At 36.4% G+C, this 27,515-nt stretch overlaps 1 protein-coding gene across 1 annotated transcript in view; it reads right to left on the bottom strand.

Moving 5' to 3' along the window:
- The window catches only part of LOC127957029 (fibrinogen C domain-containing protein 1-like), a 65,590-nt gene that overhangs the window by 14,117 nt on the left and 23,958 nt on the right, over positions 1-27,515 (bottom strand). The window contains exons 2-5 of the mRNA XM_052555362.1: positions 26,109-26,588; positions 19,110-19,269; positions 17,173-17,309; positions 4,287-4,383 (exon numbers count right to left, since the gene is read on the bottom strand). Coding sequence (XP_052411322.1) covers positions 4,287-4,383; positions 17,173-17,309; positions 19,110-19,269; positions 26,109-26,588 — 874 coding nt within the window. The remainder of the gene's footprint in view (positions 1-4,286; positions 4,384-17,172; positions 17,310-19,109; positions 19,270-26,108; positions 26,589-27,515) is intronic.

Below are 27,515 nucleotides of genomic sequence, written 5' to 3'. Positions count from 1 at the left end.
TTAAATAACATTCAGACTAATTTAGTAATGCTTTCGGTTACTGATAGATTGTAGTACTCTAAGCTCCATTTAGCATATTTTAGCATATTTAAATCTTTTCTGCAGAATTGTGCTGATTTTCTCCCACAATCAGTGCTGAAAACATGACAAAAATGTGCTGATTTCCACCGAGAGTGATTCAAGAGCAAAACAAGATGATTAACAGAGATGATTAGTACACTAATGGAGGCTATTAAAGAGAGGAAAAAAGAGAGAGCAGCAGAATGAGAAGAGGTTGGGGATCTGAAGGGGAAAAAAGCATTTAAAATGGACAGAGATGATGTACAAGTAACTACAAATGCAACTTCATCTGTGCATCCACAGAGCTTAGGTCGGTATTCATAACTCTGAGGTCTCAATGAGGTACTTCCAAACACAGCACATGTATGCTTAAGCTCACTTTCACCTCTGTGACACTGGATTGACACTAATGCACTAATGCTCACTCACTAAGACATCTATCATCTCAACATCCTCCCTCTCTTCCCCTTCATTCTCTTCTTACTTTTTATGTGCATCATATTTCTGAGCAACATTAAAACCATAGTCAGCATGAGTTGGTGGATTAAGTGCATGCGTTGGTGTGCTCGGGTTCGTGTGTGTCTGTGTGAGACAGAATTATGAAGGGGCACTCGTGACTCCACACAGAAAATGGATGCTCTTTGTTAGGGAGCCATAATTCATAGTGCTATAATTGATTGGGGAGTGTGAGGATTTACAACCAGATGAGGGAAAGAAATAAGAAAAACTGCTGATAGAGACAGAAAGAGAACACAGAGTGAAACAGAAAAAAAAGGAAGAGAATGTGTCTAAATAGGACATGATAATGATCTCTCATCTCCTCTGTCATATCTTCCATTTGAAGTGTGAATGAGCTCCCAGTGAGTCATTTAACACTGTTTTTCCCCCTATCTTATTAAATCAGATTTGGATTGAATAAGACAATGTCCCTAGATAACATTATCAATGACAGAGAACGCCTTAACTGTGCAAAAAGCAGTGTTTCAATTTGATTCTTGTAACCAAGAAGGATCTATTTATTAGCACCAGGACACAGTGGGTGGAGCATATACTTCCAGGGGAAGAAAGTCTGAATTAGGCCTGTGTCATGGCCAATGCCGGACTCCCTCTCTGTTTCTGTCTTCATAGTTCTGAGTCACGGATCAGACCTTCAGACCATGGAATCAAAACCTTTGAAATTCCCTGATTCAGTCCTGTTCAAAAGTATACGTGCAATATTTGTTTAATCTAATAAAGAATTGTATAGCTTATTTGGATTTTACAAAATTACCTTTAAATACAGTATCCTGAAAAGGGGACCCTTATTTATGTATGCATGCTATTAAACACACACACACCCACATGTGCGCACGTGCACACACATACACACACACACACACACGTTTGTTTTTGTGAAAAGTGGGGACATCCCATAGGCATAATGGTTTTTATACTGTACAAACTGTACATTCTATGGCCCTACACCAGGGTTCCTCAAATCTTGTCCTGGAGGTCCAATGCGCTGCAGAGTTTAGCTCCAACCTTGTTCAAACTCACCTACCTGTGATTTTCAAATGATCCTGAAGACATTGATTAGCACACTCAGGTGTGTTTGATTCTGGTTAGAGATAACTCTGCAGGAAAGTGGATCTCGCGGGCCAGATTTGAGGCTCCCTACCCTACACCAACCCTACACCTAACCCTAACCCTCACAGGAAACTTTGTGCATTTTTATTTTCTAAAAAAAAAAACTAATTCTGTATGATTTATAAGCGTTTTGAAAAATGGGGACATGGGTTATGTCCTCATAAGCCACCCTCTCCTTGTCATACCTGTGTCATACCCATGTCATTATACAGTTGTGTCCTGATATGTCACAAAAACAAGAGCACACACACACACACACACACACTTTGACATTTCAGTAATAACTGACAGATCACAGCATGAATTCTGGTTGAGAAAAAATATAAAGAGGAGAATCTTTCTTGATTTATAGAATGTACATCTTTAACCGTGAGAAGCTCTTGCCTTGATCTCCCACATGAAAGGATTTTTCAACACATGACCTTCCTACTGGCCAATTATGCATTAACTGTCAGTCATGGTTTGAACGTATGTGTGAAACTCTGTGCGTGTGCACATTATGCCAGTAAATACTTTCTCAATGTGCATCTTCTTTTTTTTCTATGCTCTTTCTATGACTCACTTGGGTCCATAAAATAGAAAAATAAAGAAAAACTCATATTTTTCATTGAATTGACACATGACCACTTTCATGTCATCTTTTTCTCCCACATTTCTATTGACCATCTCAGAAGAACTACAAAAATGAAAGAGAACTGAATGACTTCAATCCTTATTTGTGTAGAATGCCGCCTGGCTTTGTGATTATCGCTTGAGAATCTTTAACTTCAGGGTTGAAAAGTTTGCTACTTTTGAAGTAAATCTAATAAATGATAATCAGATAACATAATGCAGTTACATTAAAGGAGGTCTATGACTCCTGCTTCTTATCAGACAGTGCATAAAATCAGTGCAGTGGAAGTACTGCTAAGCAACAAGTGGTAGATATTTAATTCCAATCCTAAAGGAGTGCATGCTGCCAAAAATAAAATCAGTAAATCAGTATAAGTCAGCTTGTAAAATATTGGTAGACCTGTACTTTTGAGCTCAAGCAGTTTTCTACTCTGGCAAAGATTGCAGCCCTAGACTGAAATGGAAGGGGAATCTCTATTTTTCCAAATTCAACCAATGTCTATAATAAAAGTAGCCCTATTTCACCCAACAAGAGCAGCCTCTACCATCACCATAACTCCCATGAGCCTTCGGGGGATGTAATGACACAGAGGGTCAAGGATAAGGAAGAAAATTTGAGTCATGAGGGAATTTGACTGGTTAAAAGGAACATGATGTAAGCTTTATCTAAATCTCAAGGGTAAACAATGTCCATGAATGAGAGAAGCTTTACACGGCCACTATGGACACTATAATATGGCTTGCTACTCTTGTCCCTCTCTCAGCCTGTGGGGAATAAGCAGAACAGGACACTATAGAAACTACAATGACTGCCTTTTATGCAGAGAAACAGGGTCTGTAAGATCCCACTTGACTAAACCAAACTGTATGTCTCTTTGATGATAATCTACTTAACACAATGAGAATCTATTTCCATGTATAAGTATGCCCTGGAGCGCAAGTGACTCTCTTGGCCACACCAGCAGAGAAGGGGGTGGCAGTATTAGAAACAACTATATCTTCATCCATGTTCCCATGGGCCTGACTGATGCCACATCCATCTGTCATCCTGCATCCGTTGCACCAATTTATGACCTCACACACTGTGTGTGTGAAAGAGAGTTATGTCCTTTAAATTCCCTGTACATCCTCTCCCTCTCTGTATCTCAGCAGAGAATAACAACAAGCCAGTCGCCACTGCTCATTTCATTAAGCGAGCAGAGGAACAAAAACACTCACGCAGACCAACACACACAATAATGATTTAGTTTAAACCTCTCTGCAGGTTAAGAGCTTGATTATAGCGCTTTGGCTGTCAAAAGCCATTTTGGCTCGCAAAAATGGTAAACATGGCAATTTGGGCTTTCTTGTTGATTTAATTCCCACTTGCTACATGGAGTGAAAGAAAAGCAGAGGGAATAAGTTTCTGCTGCACATCCACTGATCATGTGGAGATGAATGTTTAGCGCTCTAGTTCACTGATTTTCAGCTTCTACGTTGGACCAACAAATAAATGCATTAAAGGGACGATGCGCAATCTGCTGTTTTAGCAAAATGAACCCTGACAGTTCTGTGATGTGTACTGTTGACTGTATGACTCTCTGCAGGTCTAAAAGGTCTGAAGGATGCACCATTCGGAAATTACTTCCTGAATTTAAAATGAGTTAGTAAACAGAATAAATAATTGCAATATACAAGAAAGTACAAATAAAATAATTTAAATTCAAAGAAATTAACTGGATTAAAAAATAATAATAATAATAATATTTTTTATATATGTAATTTTATATATATATATATATATATATATATATATATATATATATATATATATATATATATATATATATATATAAAAAGTCTGTCAAGACAAGAATATAGACAAACATAGGAAAGGATTGGGTGATGGGTGCGCAGGTGTTGGCAGCATTTTACATTGGTAATTTAAAAAAATCACAGTTTATGCTCATAGACTTCCTCTCTGTCACAAACACAAACACACAACTTACCAAGCCAGTACTCTCCGGTGATTTTACCAAATCCTTCCCTGTAGGAGTCCCACTCCCTGAAGAAATTCACAGACCCATCCTCCCTCCGCTGGATTACCTGACAAAAAGCAAAAACACAATATTGATTAACCACAAATTTGTGTCAAAACCTTGTTAGTCGGTTGCATGATATAGTAGGTATTAAGTGGTCTTTTTTTTTCATCTGAAAACAGGACAATGTTCTGTTGTATTCTGCTGTATAGCTTGATTCACACAGTAATTGTTTCTCATTGGGGACATAAGAGATTTTTAGCATTTACAGGGTAAATGTATAGTCTGTGATTTTATTGCCGTCCGAATTCAAGGTCATTGGGTCCGAATCCACATAAAGAAGACATCATTTCAAAATTAAATATTTTTATGGTTTTTGACCACTGATGAACACTGTAGGGTAACTGTTGCACTTCACTGTAATTTGAATGCATATTTATTACTGAAAAAAGGTATGCAATACAATTTTAAAATAGGTATTATATAGAGCATTCACGGGTTTGAAGTATCACAGAACTTGCTTCAACACTGTGAATAAATTTGAATCCATGAGTTTTATCACTGAGCCATGCAATTTATTTTTACATATGTCCACCTGAGAAACAATTACCATCCAAATAGGGCTTATGATGCATGTGTGTCAGCTCATGTGCTTTAGAATACAGTACTGTAGACCTATGATTTTAGGGCTCTTCCTCAGAGTACTCAAACTAAACTCTCTCAGCAGAGACTGATATGATACCTGAACAAACATAATGATGGAAGAGCTCAGCATTGTGATCTGAAGGATAATAACATTTAATGGAGTATGATTTCTTGAAGTATGATATCTTGAGCTATAGTCAAGACTGACTCAAAAGAGGAGAATTTAAAGAGCTCGTAATCTATTTGCATATAGATACACTCACATATCATACAGAGCCACGCAAAAACTTGAGTTCACTTCTATTTTGCTTAATTTATTTTTTGTTTTTACCATATAACCAGTTTGTGTCATTTTGAATAAAAAGTGAATTTAAAAAAAGAACAGGAATGTAAGAATGTTTCAGTAACTGCCTGTCTCCCTTTTGCCTGAAAAAACAGGGGCACTTGAACTGCATGAAAATTTGTGTAAAAATCATAAAGTAAACTAAATTTGAAATTTGAAAAGTTGGATCGACATCTTATATTGGAACAAAGCAATCCAGGTTGTTGAAGGATAAAAACGTGTTTACAGTAAAGTTCATTTTGCCAGTATACAACAAGCAAAGGAGGACAGATGAATTAGAGTTCAACTTTAAGCAAGAAGGACATTAACCACAATGCATCTTAATAAAGCACAATAGTGGACGTGCACAGAATAAAAGAGTTCAAATGTGCAGCCCATAATGAGGCTGTCAAAATCGCTGACATTGGCTTTGATTGTGGCTGTGTGAGATTTTATGTGTGTGTGGTTTTTTATGGCACAGAAGGGCATTCAGTGCAATATGGTAATCAGAAACAACATTCAGGGGTCTGTGTTTGTTCCTCTGCGTTATCTGTAATCCCTCCGGGTAAATGGCATGTTTGCAAACCTGATAATTAATTTAATTCGATTGATGTATAGAGAAGTTTAAAACATTTTACCAGCTAATTTGCAGTGGATCCAGTAGTCTAGTGATGTCAAATATGGATGCAAATGGCAACCACATCACTGAATGTCTGTTTATAAAAATAAAAAAAAACACATTGCATTATAATGCACATAATGCATTGAATTTCTCCTATCATAGTCAAATGTATGATGAGTTGAATTCATAAGCAGGTGGACTTTGTTTTCTGTTGAAATTCGGAAGAGAAGTGAGACGAGGGAAAGGGGTTGATCCAGTACAGGATGACAGCTGTCAGTCATCTGAAAGGTTTCGCTCTCTCCCGCATCACTCATGCCCTGTAGCTGCCCTAGAGGCTCCTGGGAGATCAACCCTGCCTGCACAGAACTGAGGCAGACACCACTGTCAAGGTTGTAATTACACATGCATCCACACCCACATACAATCACGCCTGGGTATTATCTTGCCTTTTTTCCACAGATTTAAGGCAGCCAAATAGTGAAGGTCAAAGGGGCATTGACCATCACTGTCTAACAACAGTGTCAGCAGAGGCAGAGAATCAGACACAGCGAGAGATGGAGTATTAAAGGTGAAATCAGAATCGGTCGACCCCTTTCTCACTGTCCCTGTCACTTAACAGCTTTCAGGAATGAAGCAATATCTCTCCAACAAATGCAGGTAAAAAAAAAAAAAAAAAATGCTTTTTATTTGTAATGTTAAACTTTTCTTAAAATGTTGTTAGTTTAGCAACACATCCTAGATCTGAATGAATGAAACAGTCTTATTAAATACTTTGGAGTAACATTGTGTTGTTTAAAGTGTTCCCTTTATTTTTTTGAGCAGTACATAAAGTTTCAGTGATTTTTGTCTATACAGAAAAATCTAAAGTTTTCAAAAACTTTCAAGCTCCAAAATTGAATGCAGAATTGATTCCAAAAGGCTTGAGTGGTTTATTGGTATAACATCTTCTACAGCAAAACAATCACTGAACAGGTCAAAATGCAATTCAGAATGAAATTCACTCTCAATTAAAAATTAAAAAATAACCAATGAACAGATTATCTTTATAAAATATGGCTACATAAACCTCAAATATCACCATGCTTAATCGTGTGTAGTGAGAAAAGATGTTTGCCACTACTTTGAGGTTTGTGTTGCAATATTTGATCTAGTCTATAAAAATGTCATTCTGTTCATCATGAAGAACGCACCAGTTGGGTCATATGAATTACTTTTTATTCTTTTTGGAGCTTGAAAGATTTGTAATAACAGTACTACGCACAAAAATATTTAAAATTATGTTATTAGAGATGAGTGGATCCTGTAAATGTAGGACCATAAATATGAATGTAAATTCGCACACAGCTTTTAATAATAATTCACTCTAAACATATAAGGAAAATGTACGTTTGTAGTCTCTATCTATTATTAAGGTGGGGGAAAAAAAATCAATGAGCTGTTTCATGTCATTCACACAATTAAAAGACTTAATGTCACCTCATATTATATTAGCCTTTTGACATCCTGGTGTTTACAGTAATTGATCTGAAACCCTTACAGTGCAGTGATCTGTGAATCTCGCCCCATGGTCTTGGTGTCATGACTGTGCCATTTCTCCGCAAACAACAAACTCCAAAATGTCACTGCCGACCAGACTAATTGCAAATTCTCTTTTAATTAAAGTCCCAAGGATTATAGCAGCTGAGAGCAATGCTGTGGTGGGGTCTGCTCTGTGGTTCTGCAGTACATTTTCTTCTGAAATCAATATAATTTTCTTGCACATGATAAAAAAAAAAGCAAAAATGATTTGTCCTCGCTCAAGGAGGGCTCTGATGTGTTTACTTATAGCAGGTCAGTTCCTGAAGTGCTACTTGACATTTGATGTAGCACTTGGGTTATGGCTTTTACATTCCTCAGAGAATAAAAAAGAAAAATTAAGCCTGCATTATTAAAGTTCTGAGTTTATTCCATTTATTAAATATTCAGAAGACCCAAGACATGACTTCACGGTTAAAATTATAATTTGTGTAAGGTGAATTATTATTTATTTTTCATTAATAGCGGTGTCTAATAAAACTGAACTTTAGAGAATTTTCTTAGAAATTTAGCATAGAGATTCACTCGTCTTTAATAAAAAATAGCTGAAATATGGGCTCTGTTCTTATTGGGCTGTCAGTAAGAGAAAGGAAAATGAAGTCACTTTTTTTATAAGTTTGAACTATTCGTTCATCTTGAATTCCATCTGTCTATGTTACTTATCTCCACAGTTATTGTAGACCACTTGAATTGTGAGAATCCAGCTTACATATTGCGTTCATCTGTAAATCCTCTGTATTCCTAATACAAAATGAATTCAAAGCAAAATAACAAAATCAATAAAAAACATTATTTATAACTAAAGACTTGTCTGTTAGGTTAAACATGATACATTGTTAAAATTGAATACAAAATATGCAGGGGCACTTTCTGATCCCCAAAAGTAAACAAATCATTCTCAATGTGATAAATAGATCACCTCTCTATTCGACTAGAGAGACCTGTGTGGATTTTAAAAATCAGTTTGAGATTAGTAGGTTACAAATCATCAAATTTAATCTAATGCAGTGACATTCAGATTTCAGTATTTTCGGGCCACTCTAAGATAAATTGAATCTTTTTTTATTGGAAAAATGTATTCATATTAAAGTTTAGTGAATCTCATCATAATGCCCTCTTGGAAATGTGTGTGTTACCTCAAGTTCAAGTTCAGAGCAAATGGCTAATCAAAAGATAGCACAAGACATTTTGATTTATCAATGTCTCTAACACTGGGTTACAAACTGATTTCTACAGACTTTGGCCTTCATCAGCCAACCGCCAGCAAGATTACAGATAAAACATATTCAGCACTGCTGCTTCTCTCCCTAGGAGCTGGAGTCTTACAAAGCTTTACTGCGGAGTACTTAAACAAGTGACAAAGAACCCTTGGGTGACAGCAGAGAAAAACAAGACATCTCTATTGCCGTTCACTTGCACAATGAGCAAGATGCATGCACATGGCGGAGGTGTAATAGTGTAGGCAGTGTTCCTCTCTCAGGTCTTGGATGGCTAGTGGTCATTAAGAGATCAATGTGTCTGTCAATCTGTCAATGAGATACTCAATGTACTGTATTTGTCTCCAAACACAGCTTTGTGTGCATTTAACTGTCAGGATAGTGTCAGCTGAAGGAACTTAACAGACAGCTGCTTAAGCTCTCATTGCATTCGATTGGTTTAATCCTACTCTGACTACAACAGAAGCAGCCATGAAACTGACCTACATTGGCCCTAAAATGTATCTGGACACTTATGCTACACTTATTTTATTGCATTAGATAAAAATATCAAACCAAGTGGCATTTGGGTGCTGGGGGTGCTGGGGGGTTGGGGTTATGCTAAAAATATTTGCAGCAAACATTTGACAACCAGAAAATACACAAACACTTTTTAAATGTTTGCTTGTGGCAAAGTGTCATGGCCATCAAAATTGAAAATGCATAGTGATCTGTCAAGTTCAAAGCACCACGCATGAAATGAGATCAAGAAACGAGCCATATAAAGCCAAAAACAAGTAATAAAATAGATATCATGGCCACAAATTGAAAATTTCTTCCAACAACATATTAATTTGAGGCCACAATTTGTTCCCTCATTTTATTTTTCAAACCGTAGCTTCAGTATGTTATACTAATTAATTCCCTCGTCTTATTATAATGATGTAAAATCATATACAACTCCACAAATTAGTACAGCATGGTCATTATTAATGTAAAAAGAGAAATAGTTAAGTCATGGATTTTTTAATTGTAGTCAAATTGTCTATTTATCCCCTGTTGTCTATTTTCACATGTCAAGTGCAGGGATTCTCAGTCATTCAGTCAATCAAGAGCACAATGTGGCAAACAGGGTTGCCAAATAAGCATGCCTTTTAATTCATTTCCTGTATTTGACTTACATTTGAACTGAGGCAGCATAGATAACGCAAAATTGCAATTTCAATTTGAATGTGAAGAGGCAGAATTCAAATGAAAACACAAATAGGTTGGAAATGTCACCGAGTGAGCCAGGACTAAAAGCAAAAGTGCATGATGCCCCTGGCTTGTAATTAGTTGGCCATTATTGCAAAATAATCCCCCTGATCCCCCTGCCAGAGCTCATTTCCAGATGATCACACCTGACCGTACATTATCCCCTACATCACTATTAGTGTGTGGAGACCTCAACACACCAAAGCATGAGCGGATAAGCTTAATCCAGCTTTCCGGTTTTCCACACTACACCACGGTCAGTGTTTAATCTGTGCTTGGCAGTGAGGCTGATTGCATCACTAGGGCAAGATCCAGTGCCTACAAGACACTCAAAACAGATGTCTGGTTTTAATCAGGTTGGCAGTAGTCATTGCCACTAACGACTCATGCTATGATGGCGAGAGAGAGAGAGAGATCCAGATGGATACAAAAGGAGAATAAATGAATGCGGCAAGAAAATTATGGCTGTAGAGATACAGCTTAATGTTTCTCTGACACGATCACATTCACAGGGAGGTGTGAGAATACAGCCGGCATGGATGGGAACATATGCTGTTTCAGCACACTTATGAAGCTGGGTCTTAAAAGCCACTCTTTTGTTCTCAGCCTGTTCACTTCTTTTTCCTTGCTACTATTCCCCTCTGTTGTCAATTTGTATGTTTCTCTCTCTCCCTCTGTTCTCCCTAACCATCTTTCTTTTACTGCTCTGGACAGGGGAATTACTGGATTAGTATGGAGTGATCAATTGGTAGAGACATAATCATGTTTGATGTTTAATCTGAAGATTTAGAGACTGTCATTGGCAATCTTTACCATGGATATCTCACAGCAAGAGTGAGAGTGTGTGTGTGTGTGTGAGAGTGAGAGGTAAGCCGCGTTTCCACCACTGGAGCTTAACCCAGGAACTAGGGACTTCGGGCTGGTACTCTGTGTGTTTCCACAGTAGGAACCAGGATTTAAATAAAGTTCTGGGTAAAAACAATTGCCCCTCAGAAAGTCCCTGCTGGTGAGGTTTTCAAAGGTCAGGAACTTTCGGGGTCAAGATTTGGGTGCTAAACATGCTGATTGGTTGCGTTCACGCAGCATTGTGATTTCAACCACTATTTATTTACATAATTTTCAAAAGATTACTATCATCGTGTCATGAAATGTAGTTTGAAGATATTTCGGTTGAGAATGTAGTTGTTTAAAACTCAAACATATTTAAATGTGTTTCGCCGATTTCGGAGGCGATCAGCTCCATGCGATCAGCGGGAGCTCAGTGCTCATGTTTACAGATGAGAGCAGTCTCGACTCGGCTAGAACTTCTGATGTGTGCCGCTGGCTCTGATGTCTCTTTAGTGGCTAAACATAAAATATAATTAGTTTTTGGTAAATCTAACAGGCAATCTTTGGTGTTTATTCAATTAATCTATTAATATTTTAAAATGAAAATAAAAAGAGGCAGTACTGTTTGATATAATATTTTGTTTTATTGTAATGTTGGCTGTATACTGATAAGTACATTTCTACAGCTATTATTATGTTTAAATGAAAACGAAAGGAGGCAGTGGTATTTGATATCCTATTTCATCTTATTGTAAATTTACAGCGAGGACAATAGCAGTAGCTAAGGTGAGCTGACTGATGTTATCAAGTACGCTGCTGTTTGCAGAATTACCAGACGTGTATCGTCTTGTCCACAGGAGATCACAGATCCGAGTCAAACTCACAAAATCCGAAATACCAAGAATGCAAGTCCGAAATTTACATACTTCATATTGAGAAACATGGGGAGACCTGCATCACCAGACTATTTGCCTAATCTTCACGGTACTTTTGACTGCAGTGGAAACACAGAAAGCAACAGGTCTGGGGGGAAAAAATGTCTGAAAGTTTTTTTTTTTTAAATCCTGGTACAATTGTTCCGGGGTAATTTCGGTGGAAACATGGCAGTATTATACCGGAGCCTGATTCAGTAACACTTTACCATAAGATTGTTTACATTAGTTAATGCAGTAATTAAAGTGACCTCGATTAATGGTCATTTCAATATACACAAATACATTTGTATATTTTAACAGTAAAAATTTTAGAAGTTAAACTTAAATGATGCATTATAAACTAACTGATTATGACTGAAAAATAGTAGGCTATATTTATAAATTAACTGTTTTATAGTTAACATGAAACATCGTTTACATTATTAATTATGCCCAATGTTAATTTCTACATATTAAGATTAATAAATGCTGTAAATTATTTATAATTATTAACAACAACAACATTAGTTAACATAAACAGATCATAATTAAATAAAAAAGGTAGTCTATATGAGACCCTGGACCACAAAACTAGTTGGGTCAATAAGGGTCAATGAGATTTATACATAATCTGAAAGCTGAATAAATAAACGCTGCACTGATGTATGGTTTGTAAGAATAGGACAATATTTGGCTGAGGACCAACCACCTGAAAATCTGGAATCTGAAGGTGCAAAAAATAAATAAAAATAAAACTAAATATAGAGAATATCTCCTTTGAACTTCATATGGACCTGTCCATATGAAGTTCTTAGCAATGCATGTTACTAATTAAAATTAAGTTTTGATATATTTGCAGTAGGAAATATACAAAACGATAATTTTGACCCATGCAATGTATTGCTGGCTATTGCTACAAATATACACGTGCTACTTATGACTGGTTTTGTGGTCCAGGGACACATTTAATTTAATAACATTTAAACTTGCTGTACATTAAAAAGAGTAAAAATCCCACTGTTGATTGTTTGTTCATGGTGCTTAGAAATTTACTGTAAAATGTTATGCTTGATTCCATTTCTTGGAGAGGTGTTTTTGTGTGTGCCTACTCCCAGACAGTTCAAAATGTTTCATTTATCAGCTTACACCACACATATACAGTACACTTATCTACCAATAAAGATGGTCATTTCCAAAAGGTCAGGTCTGCACAATCTTTTTCAGTTAAATATAATACAATAAATCAATGGTCTGACATCTCTCCCTTTGCAATGCTTTATTTTCTGTCCATGTGTCTCAATTTCTCTGCGTCTAAAATTCTAACTCATCATTTCATCTCAAAACCTATTTGCATAACATAAATCCTGCATAGCATGAGGCTTACTTTATCCAATCATAGCTACAAACCTGTGGCACAGCCTTCGCCCTGCAAAGAAAAACACACATTTGGAAATGTACAACTGAGCTATGGAACATGAATCAGCAATAAGAGACAGTCAGACATTGGTAACAATTTTTTTTTTTCCAGAAAGAGAAGAAAAACAAGTCCCCTCCCCCCCCCATCCAGTTAGATTGAGTTTCAATCTAAAACTTTTACATTTCAGGTCTTAGTGCTTTTTTAATATTTCAGAGAGGAGTTGTGGGTACTTTTGATAAAAGCACCATTTGATAATGCCGGATCACGTAGCACTCTAATAGATCTGCTCCCATAAATGATTTATAGAGTGCTCATTTTTAGTCCACTCCTTTTAGCAGATAAAATAATAATAGTGGAATACATTATCTCAGGGCAGAGTGCGGGTCAGGACTGGAATACAGAATATCGCCACGACAGGTGATAATGTGTGTGAGCTTGTTTGGTTTCTGTGCATGCATGAATGCATAGATGTGTGCTTGCATGTGTGTGTGAAAGAAAGGGTAAGAGAGGGAGAATGAAACAGCCACACAAAATGAGCCTGTAATGCATGATCAAGTCAAAAGAGAAGATGTGAAACATCTTTCTTGAATGATACTTCTATTCTTTCATTTGTCAATGCCTTGGGTCTGTGTGTGTGTGTGTGTGTGTGTGTGTATGGCCATGTAACTGGTCTTACCAATTATAAAAAAACAACTCTGCTTGGTTTTAGCCAAAGATTTGGGTACCTTTTTACCTTTTTCTCTCTCTCTTTTTAGCATTAATGCTGAGGAAAAAAGTGTCATTCTTATTAATATGAGCTCACTGGCACTGTGTTTCTGGCAGAAAGAAGAGTTCTCTCTTTTCTGTCATTCTACCTGCCGAAATGAAAACAAGAGTCAACAAAAGGACGAGGGCAGGAAATGGGTAGTAAAGAACAAGAGGATTGAGAGGTCTCATTTTGATATTAAAGCAAAGCTAGGTCACTGCACAGGCTCAAAGTGGCTCAGTCTGTAAATTCTTCCATTTCATTTTCAATTTGTTGTAGCGGTGGTACGCTTCACTGTAAGCTACGTCATCTGGCCAATGCATGACTTTGCGAACAGATGCAATCAATTACTAGGTGTCCAAAAAAATGGATCTGAGTGGGTGGAATTCATTTTATTTCATGTGTAGTGACTGTGGACGAGCAGTCTGTAATACGAAGGCAGTGTGTGTTTTGGAGGACTGTTTAAGCTTAAAGCGGTGAAAAAGGATGACCCATTTTTTATACTGAACCTCACAAATGATAGTACTGGAACAAAAGCGCCAGATAAAGCCCGGAATTATGGCTCATATCTGCATACACACAGTTAACTAGACAAGAGATGTATTCAGAGTTACTGTAAATGAAAGCCGGGAATGGAAATAAAGGTCATTATGAGTAGAGAGACCCAAGTGAAAGAAAATATAGGCTACTTATATGTATTTGAAATACATTTATTTTTGTGCAATTTTATTTAACGTATTTATGTGTTTAAAAAAAAAAAACTGCAATTGCTTTTGTATACTAAACTGGAGTAATTTTATGCTTAATACACTTTAATTGCATGGAAGTAGTGCTGAGGAAGTAGTATACTTCAGGTACACTTTAAATATCTTGCATTTAATGTCTGATATTACAAAGACACCATGCACTCCTTATTAATAGTGATATAAAAACACATTTTAGGCAAAGTATTGAGAAATGTGCATTGTGCAATAAAGAAATAGGCCTGCTCCAAATAAAGTTTAATTATATTTTTTTAATTTTAATTTTAAGTGACATGTCAATAGATTTGAAGTATACTAAGTATGAAATAAATGTATATAAGTTTGAGAATAGTCATTTTTTTTATACTAGAGGAACACAGTCTTTCAGTTTCTAGGTTTTTGGGACTAGAATGTACTTTGAGTTATTTAATCATTAAAAAATATTATTTATTTATTTATGTATTTTTTCAAATGTCAAATTTTTGCATGTATATTTTTCTGTTGAAACATGCTTAAAATTTGTCAGAATTTGTCAGAGAGTTCTTTGGTCAGAATCAGGATTCTTTAGTGATCGAAAGTTTAAAAAGAAAGCATTTTTAGATAGAAGTCTTTTGCAATATTATAAATGTATTTACTGTTGCTTTTGATCAACTGAATGTCTCCTTGCTAAATATAAGTATTACTTTCTTTCACCAGAAGAAAAAAACACTTTTGGAAGGTAGTGGATCTAGATCTCTTCCTTTTCTCATCTTGTTCTTCGCTTCTTTGGCTCATTTCATTTTTACATTTCATTAGTCTCCCCTAAATATACACAAACACCAGTACAACCCCTCCCCACACCCCACACACACTATGACTGTGGGTGTCTTCCTTCCTAGTTGCAACAGTCTCTTGAGCAACAGAAAGTGGGACAGTTATGAAGAACTAATAGCCTGACAGACTGCATGCACCCTCTTTCGCCTCAAGCCATTTCCTCTCAACATCTTTCTCTTGCTGTCGCTCTCATTCTGTGATGCCACTGATTCTGCTCTCTTCCATATACAGTGCACTCCAATATGCCCAATGCACACTCAATGATTGCTGGAAGAGGGCAGAGAGAAACCATCTGTGCTGCTGCCACATATGAAGAAAGTGTCTTTCCTATTGTTTCTCTCATGTTCTCACACCCTCAAAACACTTATAATGTGTCATATTCTCCAATTCTATGAGTTTTGCATATTTAAATATAGAGCAAAAACTTCAGAATGTGATACAGTATACAGACAGATAGATGTGCATGCAGATGTCATTGATCCCTGAAGAAAAGTTCAGGAAAGAACAGCCTCCGTAGTCAGCAGGATTCTATCCTACACAGGGAGACCCCAGTGGATACACAATCTAAAAACCAGGAGTAATCAGAATAATGACCCTCATCATCAGGATCATACCAATCTCACTAAGTGCTTTCACAATACGTTTCATCATTTTAAGCAGCTAAACATGACAGCAACTTTGAACCTCCTTCTGTGAAGAACCTCAATAAAGATAGCAGTACATCTACATGTCATTACTGAACCAGACAGTGGATAAGTGCTACAGTACATGATAGATGTTTGGAGAGATTAGATGCATAAAATCTGATATGATATCAAAAGTACATCTGACTTTTTTTATGCTTTTAGCCTACCCCAATCTTGGTTTTAAAATTAGATTTACAACACAGGGAAAAGCACAGCTGACAGCTTGAAATGTAATGGAATAAATACATAAAAAAAATAAATAATAAAAAAAAAAAAATAAAAAAAAAATAAAAAAAATAAAATAAATATATATATATATATATATATATATATATATATATATATATATATATATATATATATATATATATATTTTTTTTTTTTTTTTTTTTTTTTTTTTTTTTGAGAAATCTGTGTATGCATTGTTAAACAGATAGTTCACATAAAAAAGAAACTCCTGTTATTTAGACACACACATGTTCCATGCCTATGTTTTTCTTTCTTCTGTCATCATTTACGTTATTAATGTTGTTCCAAATCTGTATGTATCTCTTTCTTCTGAGGAACACAAATGAAGATATTCTGACTGATTTAGATCATTGGGGTCCAAACAACAGTGGTCCCCATTGACTCTGATTGTATAGAGAAAAACATTGATACATTTTTTAAAACATCCTTTGTGTGACACGGAAGAAAGAAAGTCATAAAATTCTGGAACTACATGAAGGTGAGTAAATGATGAGAGCATTTTCATTTTGTGTTGACAAGTGTACACAAGTCAATAGCTTATTTGTGCTAGTCCTAACCACCTTAAACAATCAGTAGGACATGCCCACCTCAATATTCAGATTAGTTTAAATCAACATCACATCTTTTCTTTGTGGAGGCTGTTCTTCCCCATGTGTGTAAATTCATATATCAAGAGCTCTGAACCACATTCCTTTTCTCTCTTTTTCCCCTATTTCATTCACATTTAAAATAAAATAAAAGCCTCGCTTTGATGTGATACCACCAACACCAATGAATCACACTTCAGAAGGTGCGCAATACTACAAACTCACAAAAGCAAATATGCATGTTAAATAATGTGACTCACCGTCCAGCCACCTCCGTCCGTGCTCATATCACAGTAGACCTGAAAGCCGGCAGGATAATGAGTGGGAAAAACAGAGTAGATTCCATCTTCTTTCTGACCGCTAGCATATATATCACTACAGTCCCGTGGACGGGAGCCTTAAATGAGAGAGAGAGAAAGAGAGAGTCAATCACAAAAAACCACAAAGACTTGATAACCGGATGGTTACAAGATAGCAAATAGCTAAACTAGGCCAAGGCTAATTTAATGACCAGAGGAATATTGCTATAGGTTAGCCAATATAATTTTGCACAGATTTTTCCAAGGCAGCTGGCGCTTCTCAGTTTACTGGTCTCTGTTCCCAAAAGAGCGATCCTTTTCCCTGATTACAGAAAACACTCTCCCTTTCACTGGCACACACTTGCATACAAGCGTCTGCTCCATACTGAGGTTCATTACAAGCCACACCTGTGGCTCCAGCAGACACATCAAGACCTTAAAAGTAAAGTGGTAAAATGCTTTCAGACACATTAGGCCTCCCGAGAGCACAGTTTAAGTACAGACACTTTCCTTCGGCTTCCAGCGACTCGTCTAATGAGAATTCAGATCAGCGAGGGCAAAAAAAGAAGACAATAGTTATGTGCACTTTTTAAACACAGTTTTCCATGAAATTGTCTGATGTTCTTTGGATCGAGAACCAATGAGTCAACAGTGAGAGGAGGATCAGAGCACCTCTGCTTGGGGGACCAAAGTGTTTGAGATTCTGAGTTAATGCCAGAGTACATGAGCTGCATCTGAATCGCTGCTCACCGGACCATAGAACTTTCAAAGCCAATCACCTGAGCAAAAAATGCAATGTGACTACTCAATCTTGAGCCACAGGAAGTAGTAATAGCATAAATAGTAGTGAGCATGCTACTATGCTTTTCTGAATTTGATTCCTCACTGGCAACTATCATTCACTGTGATGTCAAAAGCATGATAGGGAGCAGTCAATTGAATGCTTTTAAGAGCCTCCAAAAAAAAAAAAGAAAAGAAATTGCCACTTGTTACTATAATGCAATGAAATAATAAATATGTTGCATGCTAATTAAATTGAATGGTCTCAGAAGAGAAAGATGTCAACAAAAATCTGGTCTCCTTGGGAGGAAAAGAGGGAAGAATGGATGCTTGAAAGGATGATGGACATGTAAATTAACAATGACACCTACACAAACATTAAAAAGTTTGGGGTCATTTTTTTTTTTTTAAAGAAATAAATAATTATATTCTGCAAGGATGCCTTAAAGTGGTCATCGGATGCCTGTTTTCTAAAAGTTGATATGACTCTTTAGGGTCTTAATGAAAAAATTATAACATCCTTTGGTAAAAAATTCTCAATGGTAGTCTTTTTACCTAGTCAAAAACAGCTCTGCAAACAGCAACCCGTATTGTTGCATGTTCCTTTAAATGATAATGAGCTCTGCTCACCCCGTCCCTCTTTCCCGTCATGGACTGTTTATGTTCAAACAACATGTAAATGTGAATTTTACATCTGATGACCCCTTTAAAAGTGAGAGCAAATATGTTTACATTGTTCCAAACAATTATATTTCAAATAAATGCTGTTCTTATTATTTGATGAATATCATGGTTTTCACAAAAAAAATTTAAATATTGATTTTTTTCAACATATTAAGAAATGTTTCTTGAGCACCAAATCAGCACATCTGAATAATTCCTGAAGATTATATGACATTAAAGACTGGAGTAATGGCTGCTGAAATTTCAGCTTTGTCATCACAGGAATACATTGCATTTTAAAATTATATTTTATATTGTAATAATTTTTTACAATATTACTATTTAACTGTAACAACCCCAAACTTTAAAATAGTATATAGTGGCACAAATGGACATCAGACAGAGAGGTAAAAATGTTAAATAAAAGAGATGGTCAGACAGGCTGGATCTCCTACCATTAGCACAGCCTTTTAGGCGAACTCCTCTGACTGGCGCCCTCTGTAGGTCAGCCTTCACTCTGGCCTTTAGACCTCCAGTTTCCTTCTGCATGGCATTTAAAGCATCGCTCACAGAGTTGACAACCTTCACCATGTTAATCTGGCTCTCGGACAGCAGCTGCAACAGATACACAAACAAGAACTATTACACTGACAGCATGAGCTAACAAGGCAACTAGCCAGAAAAGGACCACAGAAAAAAGACATGTTCAGTAAATCAGATAAGTGCGGTGGATCTCAGATTATGACATTCTTTAATTTTTAGATGAGATAAAAATCATCATCATTTTCTCAATCCCGTATGATCATTTTGTCTTCTACAGACCACAAAAGAAGATAACGTGTAGAATATAGAAAATAAAAACCATACTAACTTGCATTAAAGAATTAATAAAAAACAAACAAAGAAAGTCTGGTACAGGTCTGGAAAGACAGTGATCATGTTTTGGACCTCATCTATAATTAGTGTTTACTATCTCAAGATAAATCTACAAGGTTCCATTACCCAAAAGCATATCAGCCATTGTCTTTAATATGCAATCTCTTCTATATTGAGATTTAGTTACTTGGACAGCAAAATGTTGAATTATAGCTCTGCAGCACAACAGAAAATTTATTTTTTTTGACAAGTGTGTGTCTTTGTTTGATGGCGTTAACTTATGGGAACTCTATAGGTTAATTTCCTGGACAGCTTTGAACCATTGATGTGAGCTGCCCATTGTCCACTGAAAATAAAAATCCATTGTAGCCCATGAGAAGGCAAAATCCGTCTAGGAGACAGGTTCCATAAGGCTAGCTGTCATTTCAGCTCAAATGCTTGACATGCAATAGAGCTGTAAAGGTCTTTGTGCCAGATTTACGGTGTGATTTTCTGCTTGAGGCAGTGAGCTGAATTTGCTATTGCTTGTCTACCTAGAAATAAGACTACTGAAAGAAACACGCACACTGACATATGTATGTGTGCCTTTCCCCCATAAACTTAAGAGGTCTGACCCATTTTAGATAGAAAGATGCCTGTGTTCCTGTGAGCATGTGCTTATTTCATTGTTTATTGAGGAACATTCAACATAATAAATGAGTGCCCCGTCCTCGCCTGCAGCTCAACAATGTGTCCTGTACAGTGATCTATATCTATCATATATAGCATTTTAATAAAATAGAATGTCATGGAAAAGTTCATTTATTTCAGTAATTCAACTTCAACTCACTTCCCCAAAGGCACCTTAACTCAGGCACTACATTTCCCACAAAGCCTTGTCCCTTCATCACGGTAATTGCACACCTGTTAATTGCACTCAGCTGTCTTCACTTTGCATCGAGGTGATCAGTTTTGGGGAAATGCTGAGGTGGTATGGAAGCCCAGGTTTCTTTGACAGTGGCCTTCAGCTCATCTGCATTTTTTGGTCTCTTGTTTCTCATTTTCCTCTTGAAAATACCATGTCAGGTGAGTTTGCTGGCCAGTCAAGCACACCAACACCATGGTCATTTAACCAACTTCTGGTGCTTTTGGCAGTCTGGACAGGTGCCAAATCCTGCTGGAAAATGAAATCAGCATCTTCAAAAAGCTGGTCAGTAGAAGGAAGCATGAAGTGCTCCAAAATTTATTGGTAAAGGGGTGCAGTGACTTTGGCTTTCATAAAAAACAATGGACCAACACCAGCAGATGACATTGTACCCCAAATCATCACAGACTGTGGAAACTTAACACTGAACTTCAAGCAACTTGGGCTATGAGCTTCTCCACCCTTCCTCCAGACTCTAGGACAGGGATCCTCAAATCTGGACCTCGAGATCCACTTTCCAGCAGAATTTAGGTCTAACCCTAATCAAACACACCTGAGCATGCTAATCAATGCCAATGTCTTTGGGATCATTAGAAAATCACAGGCAGGTGACTTTGACCAGGGTTGGAGCTAAACTCTGCAGTGCATTGGACCTCCAAGGTAAGATTTGAGGAAGGGGGCTCTAGGACCTTGGTTTCCAAATGAAATACAAAACTTGCTCTCATCTGAAAAGAGGACTTTGGACCACTGGGCAACAGTCCAGTTCTTCTTCTCCTTAGCCCAGGTAAGATGCCACTGATGTTGTCTGTTGTTCAGGAGTGGCTTAACAAGAGGAATACGACAACTGTAGCCAAAATCTTTGACACGTTTGTATGTCTTGACCCCAGCTTAAGTCCATTCCTTGTGAAGTTCACTCAAATTCTTGAATCGATTTTGCTTGACAATTATCATAAGGCAGTGGTTCTCTCAGTTGGTTGTGCATCTTTTCCTTCCACACTTTTTCCTTTCACTCAACTTTCTGTTAACATGCTTGGATACAGCACTCTGTGAACAGCCAGCTTCTTTGACAATGAATGTTTGTGTCTTACCCTCCTTGTGAAGGGTGTCAATGATTGTCTTCTGGACAACTGTCGGATCAGCAGTCTTCCCCATGATTGTGTAGCCTATTGAACCAAACTGAGACCATTTTGAAGGCTCAGAAAACCTTTGCAGTTGTTTTGAGTTGATTAGCTGATTGGCATGTCACCATATTCTAATTTGTTGAATTGGTTTGTTTTAGTTAAATGTGAGCCAAAATCATCACAATTAAACGAACCAAAGACTTAAACTAATTCAGTCTGTATGCATTGAATTTATTTAATACATAAGTTTCACAATTTGAGTTGAATTATTGAAATAAATTAACTTTTCCATGACATTCTAATTTGAGATGCACCTGTGTATATATGTGTGTGTATATATATATATATATATATATATATATATATATATATATATATATATATATATATATACACACACACACTATATCGCTGGTCCTAAATAGGGCACAATAGGATAAGATTTCCACATTTACACTCAGTTTCCAAACAGTTTAAGTGACAAATAAATCCATACTCTGAAAGCACTCCAGAAGACATCTGATTTTATTACTGGATGTTTGACGTTTTAAACAGCTTATTGTACAGGTAAATTAATCCGCATTCTTATCTAATGAGCTGTTGCACTGTAACGCACACACATAGGATACAGTCAGTAATTTGTATATCACACACAGATTGTGTGCACAGAATCATTCAGCCCAAAAATGTATTGTCAACACTCTTCTGTGATTTTCTCAATAAAATAGCTTAGAAACTGAAAAGTTCAAGAATATATTTCTTAATAACTGAATCCCACAGCTTCACTACTAGAAGAGAGACGCTGCAGGTAGAATTAATTCACACACACACACACACAATTGCTCTTACTAAGCATTCATATGAATGTAATCTTTACTGTGCTACTTTATCTGTATCTGATTTATAATAATATAATATTTATAATATATATAAAAACAAAAATCTGAATTATGATTTGATTTATAATTTTTATCGTTTTTTATTTAAATCTGATTAATCGTTTGACAGCACCATTATATATTTTAACCATGCAAATTAATTTACTGTCACTTTTAATCAATTTAATGCATCCTTGCAGAATAAAAGCCTTAACCCTCTGGAGTCGATTCATTGTATAATATATATATATATATATATATATATATATATATATATATATATATATATATATATATATATCTCAATGTTGTAAACAGAAAATAAACAGGACTATGCACCGGACCCTATAGAACATGGTTGGTTTGACACTTGCACAAACACACACATGCTAGTGCATTAACAGTGTAAAGCCCATAGGAGGTAACCTTTATATAAAGACCTTTTTCAGGGTTATATGGTTGTAATACTGAGTTGATTGACAGTGTAGAATTACTTCCTTTAATGGTAGAGTGTAAATAGAATAGTTGCTGAAGCTAAAATGCCACTAGAGCTAAAATAGATTCACACAGAGCTCAATGCTTTCATTCCTCACCAATATTTCTCACTTTTATAGGTGATGCCATTTAATCTCTGAGGGGGAGGTGGAGTTACATTCCGTCTGCGTGCACATATCCTGCTGCTTCATAAAGCGTATGTGCTAAAATGCTATCACCTGTAACCTTACCTCAGTGCACTACCAGAGCTAGTTTCCCCACAAATTAACAATTAAACTGGCATTACAATTTAATACCAAGCTCGGTTTAATCTGTGACGAGGGAACTGTCTGTTTTTCATTTTTCATTCAAAGTGAGATAATTACAGGTATAAGTGCCCTTAATTAATAAGGTTTGATAAATTTAGGGATGACACATTTTAACATGGTTTCTAGGGTAACCGCACACCCTCTTCTGCCTCTTTTTCTACACTCTTCAATTGCGGTTCAAGCCTGTGCTGAGTGTTGCTTTCTGTGCTCCTTTCCAGAACTCACAAATCCATCTATTCATCCAAACTGTATCAAAGCTCAACCAAAAAAAAAAAAAAAAAAGTATGAAACAGAAAGACCCCTCACAATTACACACACACACACACATGCTCACACACAAACACAGGTCACCATTGCTGTCTAAATGTTATCAGAAAACGGAGGATTATTTTCTATTCAGGGGGGATTTTGCTAACGCTTTTCTCTGTTGCACAGGTGTTTGGTAGTGATAAACAACTCCTTTCACTCCTACCTGCTGTGTGTGTTTGTCAGCGTGTGTGCATCTGTGTGTGTGTGTGTACGTGTGTTTGTTTGACAGATTTGGTGTGTAGGAGCTTGTCAGTAACTCGTGGTTAGAGAGAGATGGTGTTAATCCTAAACCTTAAATCTTCGTAATTCAGATTAAAGTCAGGCTTTAACTTGGTGGTAATTCACTTAACACTAAAAAACAGGCGGCATCTGCTGTTCCCCAGCCCTGAAACTGTAGTCTATAGAGGAAGAAGTGGTACAGCAGTTGCCATCCAGTGTATCAATGTCCTCATATCAGCCCTCTCTGTCCTCAGCTGGCAATAACAGTGTATGTGACTATAACACTAGAATCGTGCATAATGCAGTCTGAGTACAATATGTTACAGGATGCAAGTGTGAAAGCCAACACATTCATAAAATGCCCTGGAGCAACAAAACAATTCTACTTATAAAGAATCATGCAGGAAAAAATATATTATGCAATAATAAATATATTGCAAATAAGAATTTAAAAAAATATTTGCCACTTTAACACATGGTACGCATTGAAACCAAATAAAAGTGTATTACACAGCCATACAAAACCCACTATGAGTTTAATATATGTAAAAATGAATTTAAAAAGCCTTAAACAGTGGAATTTTCAGTATGGAGTTTGTAAACATATATATATTACATTTTTATTTCACATGTATTATCATTTAAGATGTTGGGGTCAGCATGAATTTTTTTATGGAAAATAAGAATAATTTGTTATCACTGGAATAATCGTCACAAATCTTCATAAAGAAAAGTGATCAAAAAATAAATCATTTTTGGTGCCATGTTGTTCTTGTCTGATGTTTCCAATTTAATTTGATTTGACTTTAAAATAATTTCATATTTAAAATATTAATTTCATTACACAGTTTCTACAGATAATGTCACCTCTGTACAGCATTAAATGTAAATTAACCTTTCTGTGGTATACGTGATTTATATGAAGCTTCTGTGCCTTTGATTGAAACTCTCGCTTCTGATATATACAGTATATACAGCCTGAAATCTGAAGTCTTTCAGATTTCAGACTGGCTGGAGATGGTGATTAACAGCTTCCAATGGGTCCTACATTGATGACAAATGCATTTTGCAAATAAGCCACTGTTTGAGATAGTATAAAGTGTGAGAACAGACCAGCGGGGTGGAAGTTGAACTGAGGTTCAGACTCAGGGAAACAGCAAGTGTTAACACAGCATTATTCTCCCCGAAAACATAATTTATTATGGATTATATCCATTTCCCATAAATTCAATGGTTTTACAAAAACCACTGCTGTGCTGAAGTCACGCCTGCTCAGTTCTGCTCATGTAGAGACTGTATTGTAACAGTGATTTTAGTTTTTTTGGTGCACCACTGTTTCCATCTAAGCTATTGCTCCTAAAACACAATTTGAAGAAGAACTGTTAAAAAAATAACTACTTTAAAAGAACTATTACTATTAAAGGAACACTCCACTATTTTTGAAAATAGGCTAATTTTCCAACTCCCCTAGAGTTAAACAGTTGAGGTTTACCCTTTTTGAATCCATTTAGCTGATCCTTGGGTCTGGCAGTAGCACTTTTAGTTCAGCTTAGCATAGATCATTGAATCTGATTAGACCGTAAGGATCTCGCTCAAATATGGCCAAAGAGTTTCAATATTTTTACTATTTAAAACTGGACTCTGTTCAATTCAATTCAAAAGTTGATTCGTCACACTGCATGATGACAAAAATGAGTTAGCCTGTTAAATGTCACCCGTCCTGTGGGACGCCTACGTTTAATTCAATATATTACAATTAAATCCTAATCTAATCATGACTAACTATATATTGTTGGAAAGGTCTAAGACTCCTAAATAGATTATTGATACAAATTATGTAGGAAATGTAATAGATTAATTCATGGCAAGAGTGCACCCCAAAAACCTACATCATAACAGGAGTTCTGACCTTTGTCAAAAAAGGATTCTTTGTTGCCTTTTTCTATATCTCACTTTAGAAATCATCAGAAATTATGCATCACTTGAAAACTTACAATCTCAAAATTCATCCCTTGAAACCCATTTTAAAATCAAACATTGCATTACCATGAAAATAGTGCATCAAAATCATGTTATAAAATGTTTTGAGTTATTAATTTAAAAAATGTAGGTTTGGATCATGCACTTTCTAGTCTATGTTCAAAAATGTGTGTGACAGTTAACCGGTTAGTGAAGACAAAAGAGTGATTAAAAAGTTGAAAAACTCCTGTGATATAATCAAACATTTATACATTTAGTTGTGAATTTTTACCGAAAATCTTTAAAAAAGAAAGAAATATGGCCATGTTATTTCAGCTATCCACATGTTGCTGTTCTGCATATGTGTGCATCTGTACACCATTACCTGTATAAGTCTGCTCTGTTCCGTCTGCAGTGTATTAAGGTCCTGTCCCAGGTTGCTTTGTCCTCTTCTGAGAGACTCATAGTCCATCTTCAGCTGTCCCGCGTGGGCAGACAGCTTAGCAACTTCCTCTGCCAAGTTGACCAACAGCGCTCGATCCTGACCTTTGACGGACTTGAGATCCGTATCGTGGTCCGTCAGCGAATGCAGCAAAGACGTCTGCACGCCTTCCAGCCGAAGGAAATTACTGTTATAATCAGGGCAGTTGGGGTCGATGAAGATATTGATGCGTGATCCATCACCCCTCTCGACTGTCACCAGCGCATTGGCTTCATCCTGATTGGTGCTAATATGAGGAGGGCCATCCGACATGGGGGGAGCCTGGTAGTGGTTCATAAGAAGAATGGTCCCCGTCACTGTGACTGCAAGCAGAACGGCCACGAAGAGAAGGATGGTACATAGCAGATAGCTACAACTCATCCTCTGCAGACAGACAGAGACAGAAGGAAAAAAAAGACACAGAGAGACAAAGAGAGTTGAAGCCATCATGACAACATAATCATCATTACCATTTTTGCAGAACAGAAAGTGCTTTTTAAAGCCCGTAGGGGATAATACTGCAATCTGACACAACTGGAGGAAAGACAAGGAAAGAGTGATGGAGGTGTTCCTCTCCCTGCTCTCCTCTCCTTTTCACAACTTGGCATGAGAATCATGTTTGCTCTAATAATGCTCATTTCTTAGTGACATAGTTCTTCTTTTCTTGCAAACACAAACGACGCTCTTTTCCCCTCTCAGCTCTTATCTGTATATTTGAATCAGATTATATGATGAAGAATCTCTGTAAAGTAATTTAAGTCTGAGAAAAGGGCAACAAAAAATGTAAGAATGTATTATTATTTGTATTAATAAAAATTGTAAGTATAAAACTAAAAATTTGTAACATCATGCCACACTCTGCAGTGTCATAATTTAACAAAATGAATTACATGTAACTGCAACTGATTACATGTAATCGGGATTAGCCTACGTAATCAAATTCCCAAATATTCTTGTAATTAGATTAATTCCCATTTTAAAACACTTGTAATCAGACTACATTTATTGATGATTACATATCAGTCACACAATAGCAATATATTATTCATAATTAATTGATTCTCCTTAATTCCTATTTTTCATCTTTTAAAATTTTGTGTCAATTCACACAAAGACCAGTCACTAGTTAGATGGCTACTCAGCATTTGACCACTGGATTTACAAAATTTCAGGTTTAAAGGGGTCATATGATGCTTTTTTAAAGATCATTATTTTGTGTATTTGGTGTAATAGAATATGTTGACATGCTTTAATGTAAAAAAAAAAAAAACACATTATTTTTCAAATACTGTACATTATTGTAGGTCTTCT

This window comes from Carassius gibelio, chromosome B5 (assembly GCF_023724105.1).
Source record: "Carassius gibelio isolate Cgi1373 ecotype wild population from Czech Republic chromosome B5, carGib1.2-hapl.c, whole genome shotgun sequence".
NCBI classification, from domain to species: domain Eukaryota; kingdom Metazoa; phylum Chordata; class Actinopteri; order Cypriniformes; family Cyprinidae; genus Carassius; species Carassius gibelio.
Note: the sequence above shows the minus strand (reverse complement) of the source record. Positions and strands in the feature narration are given on the sequence as shown.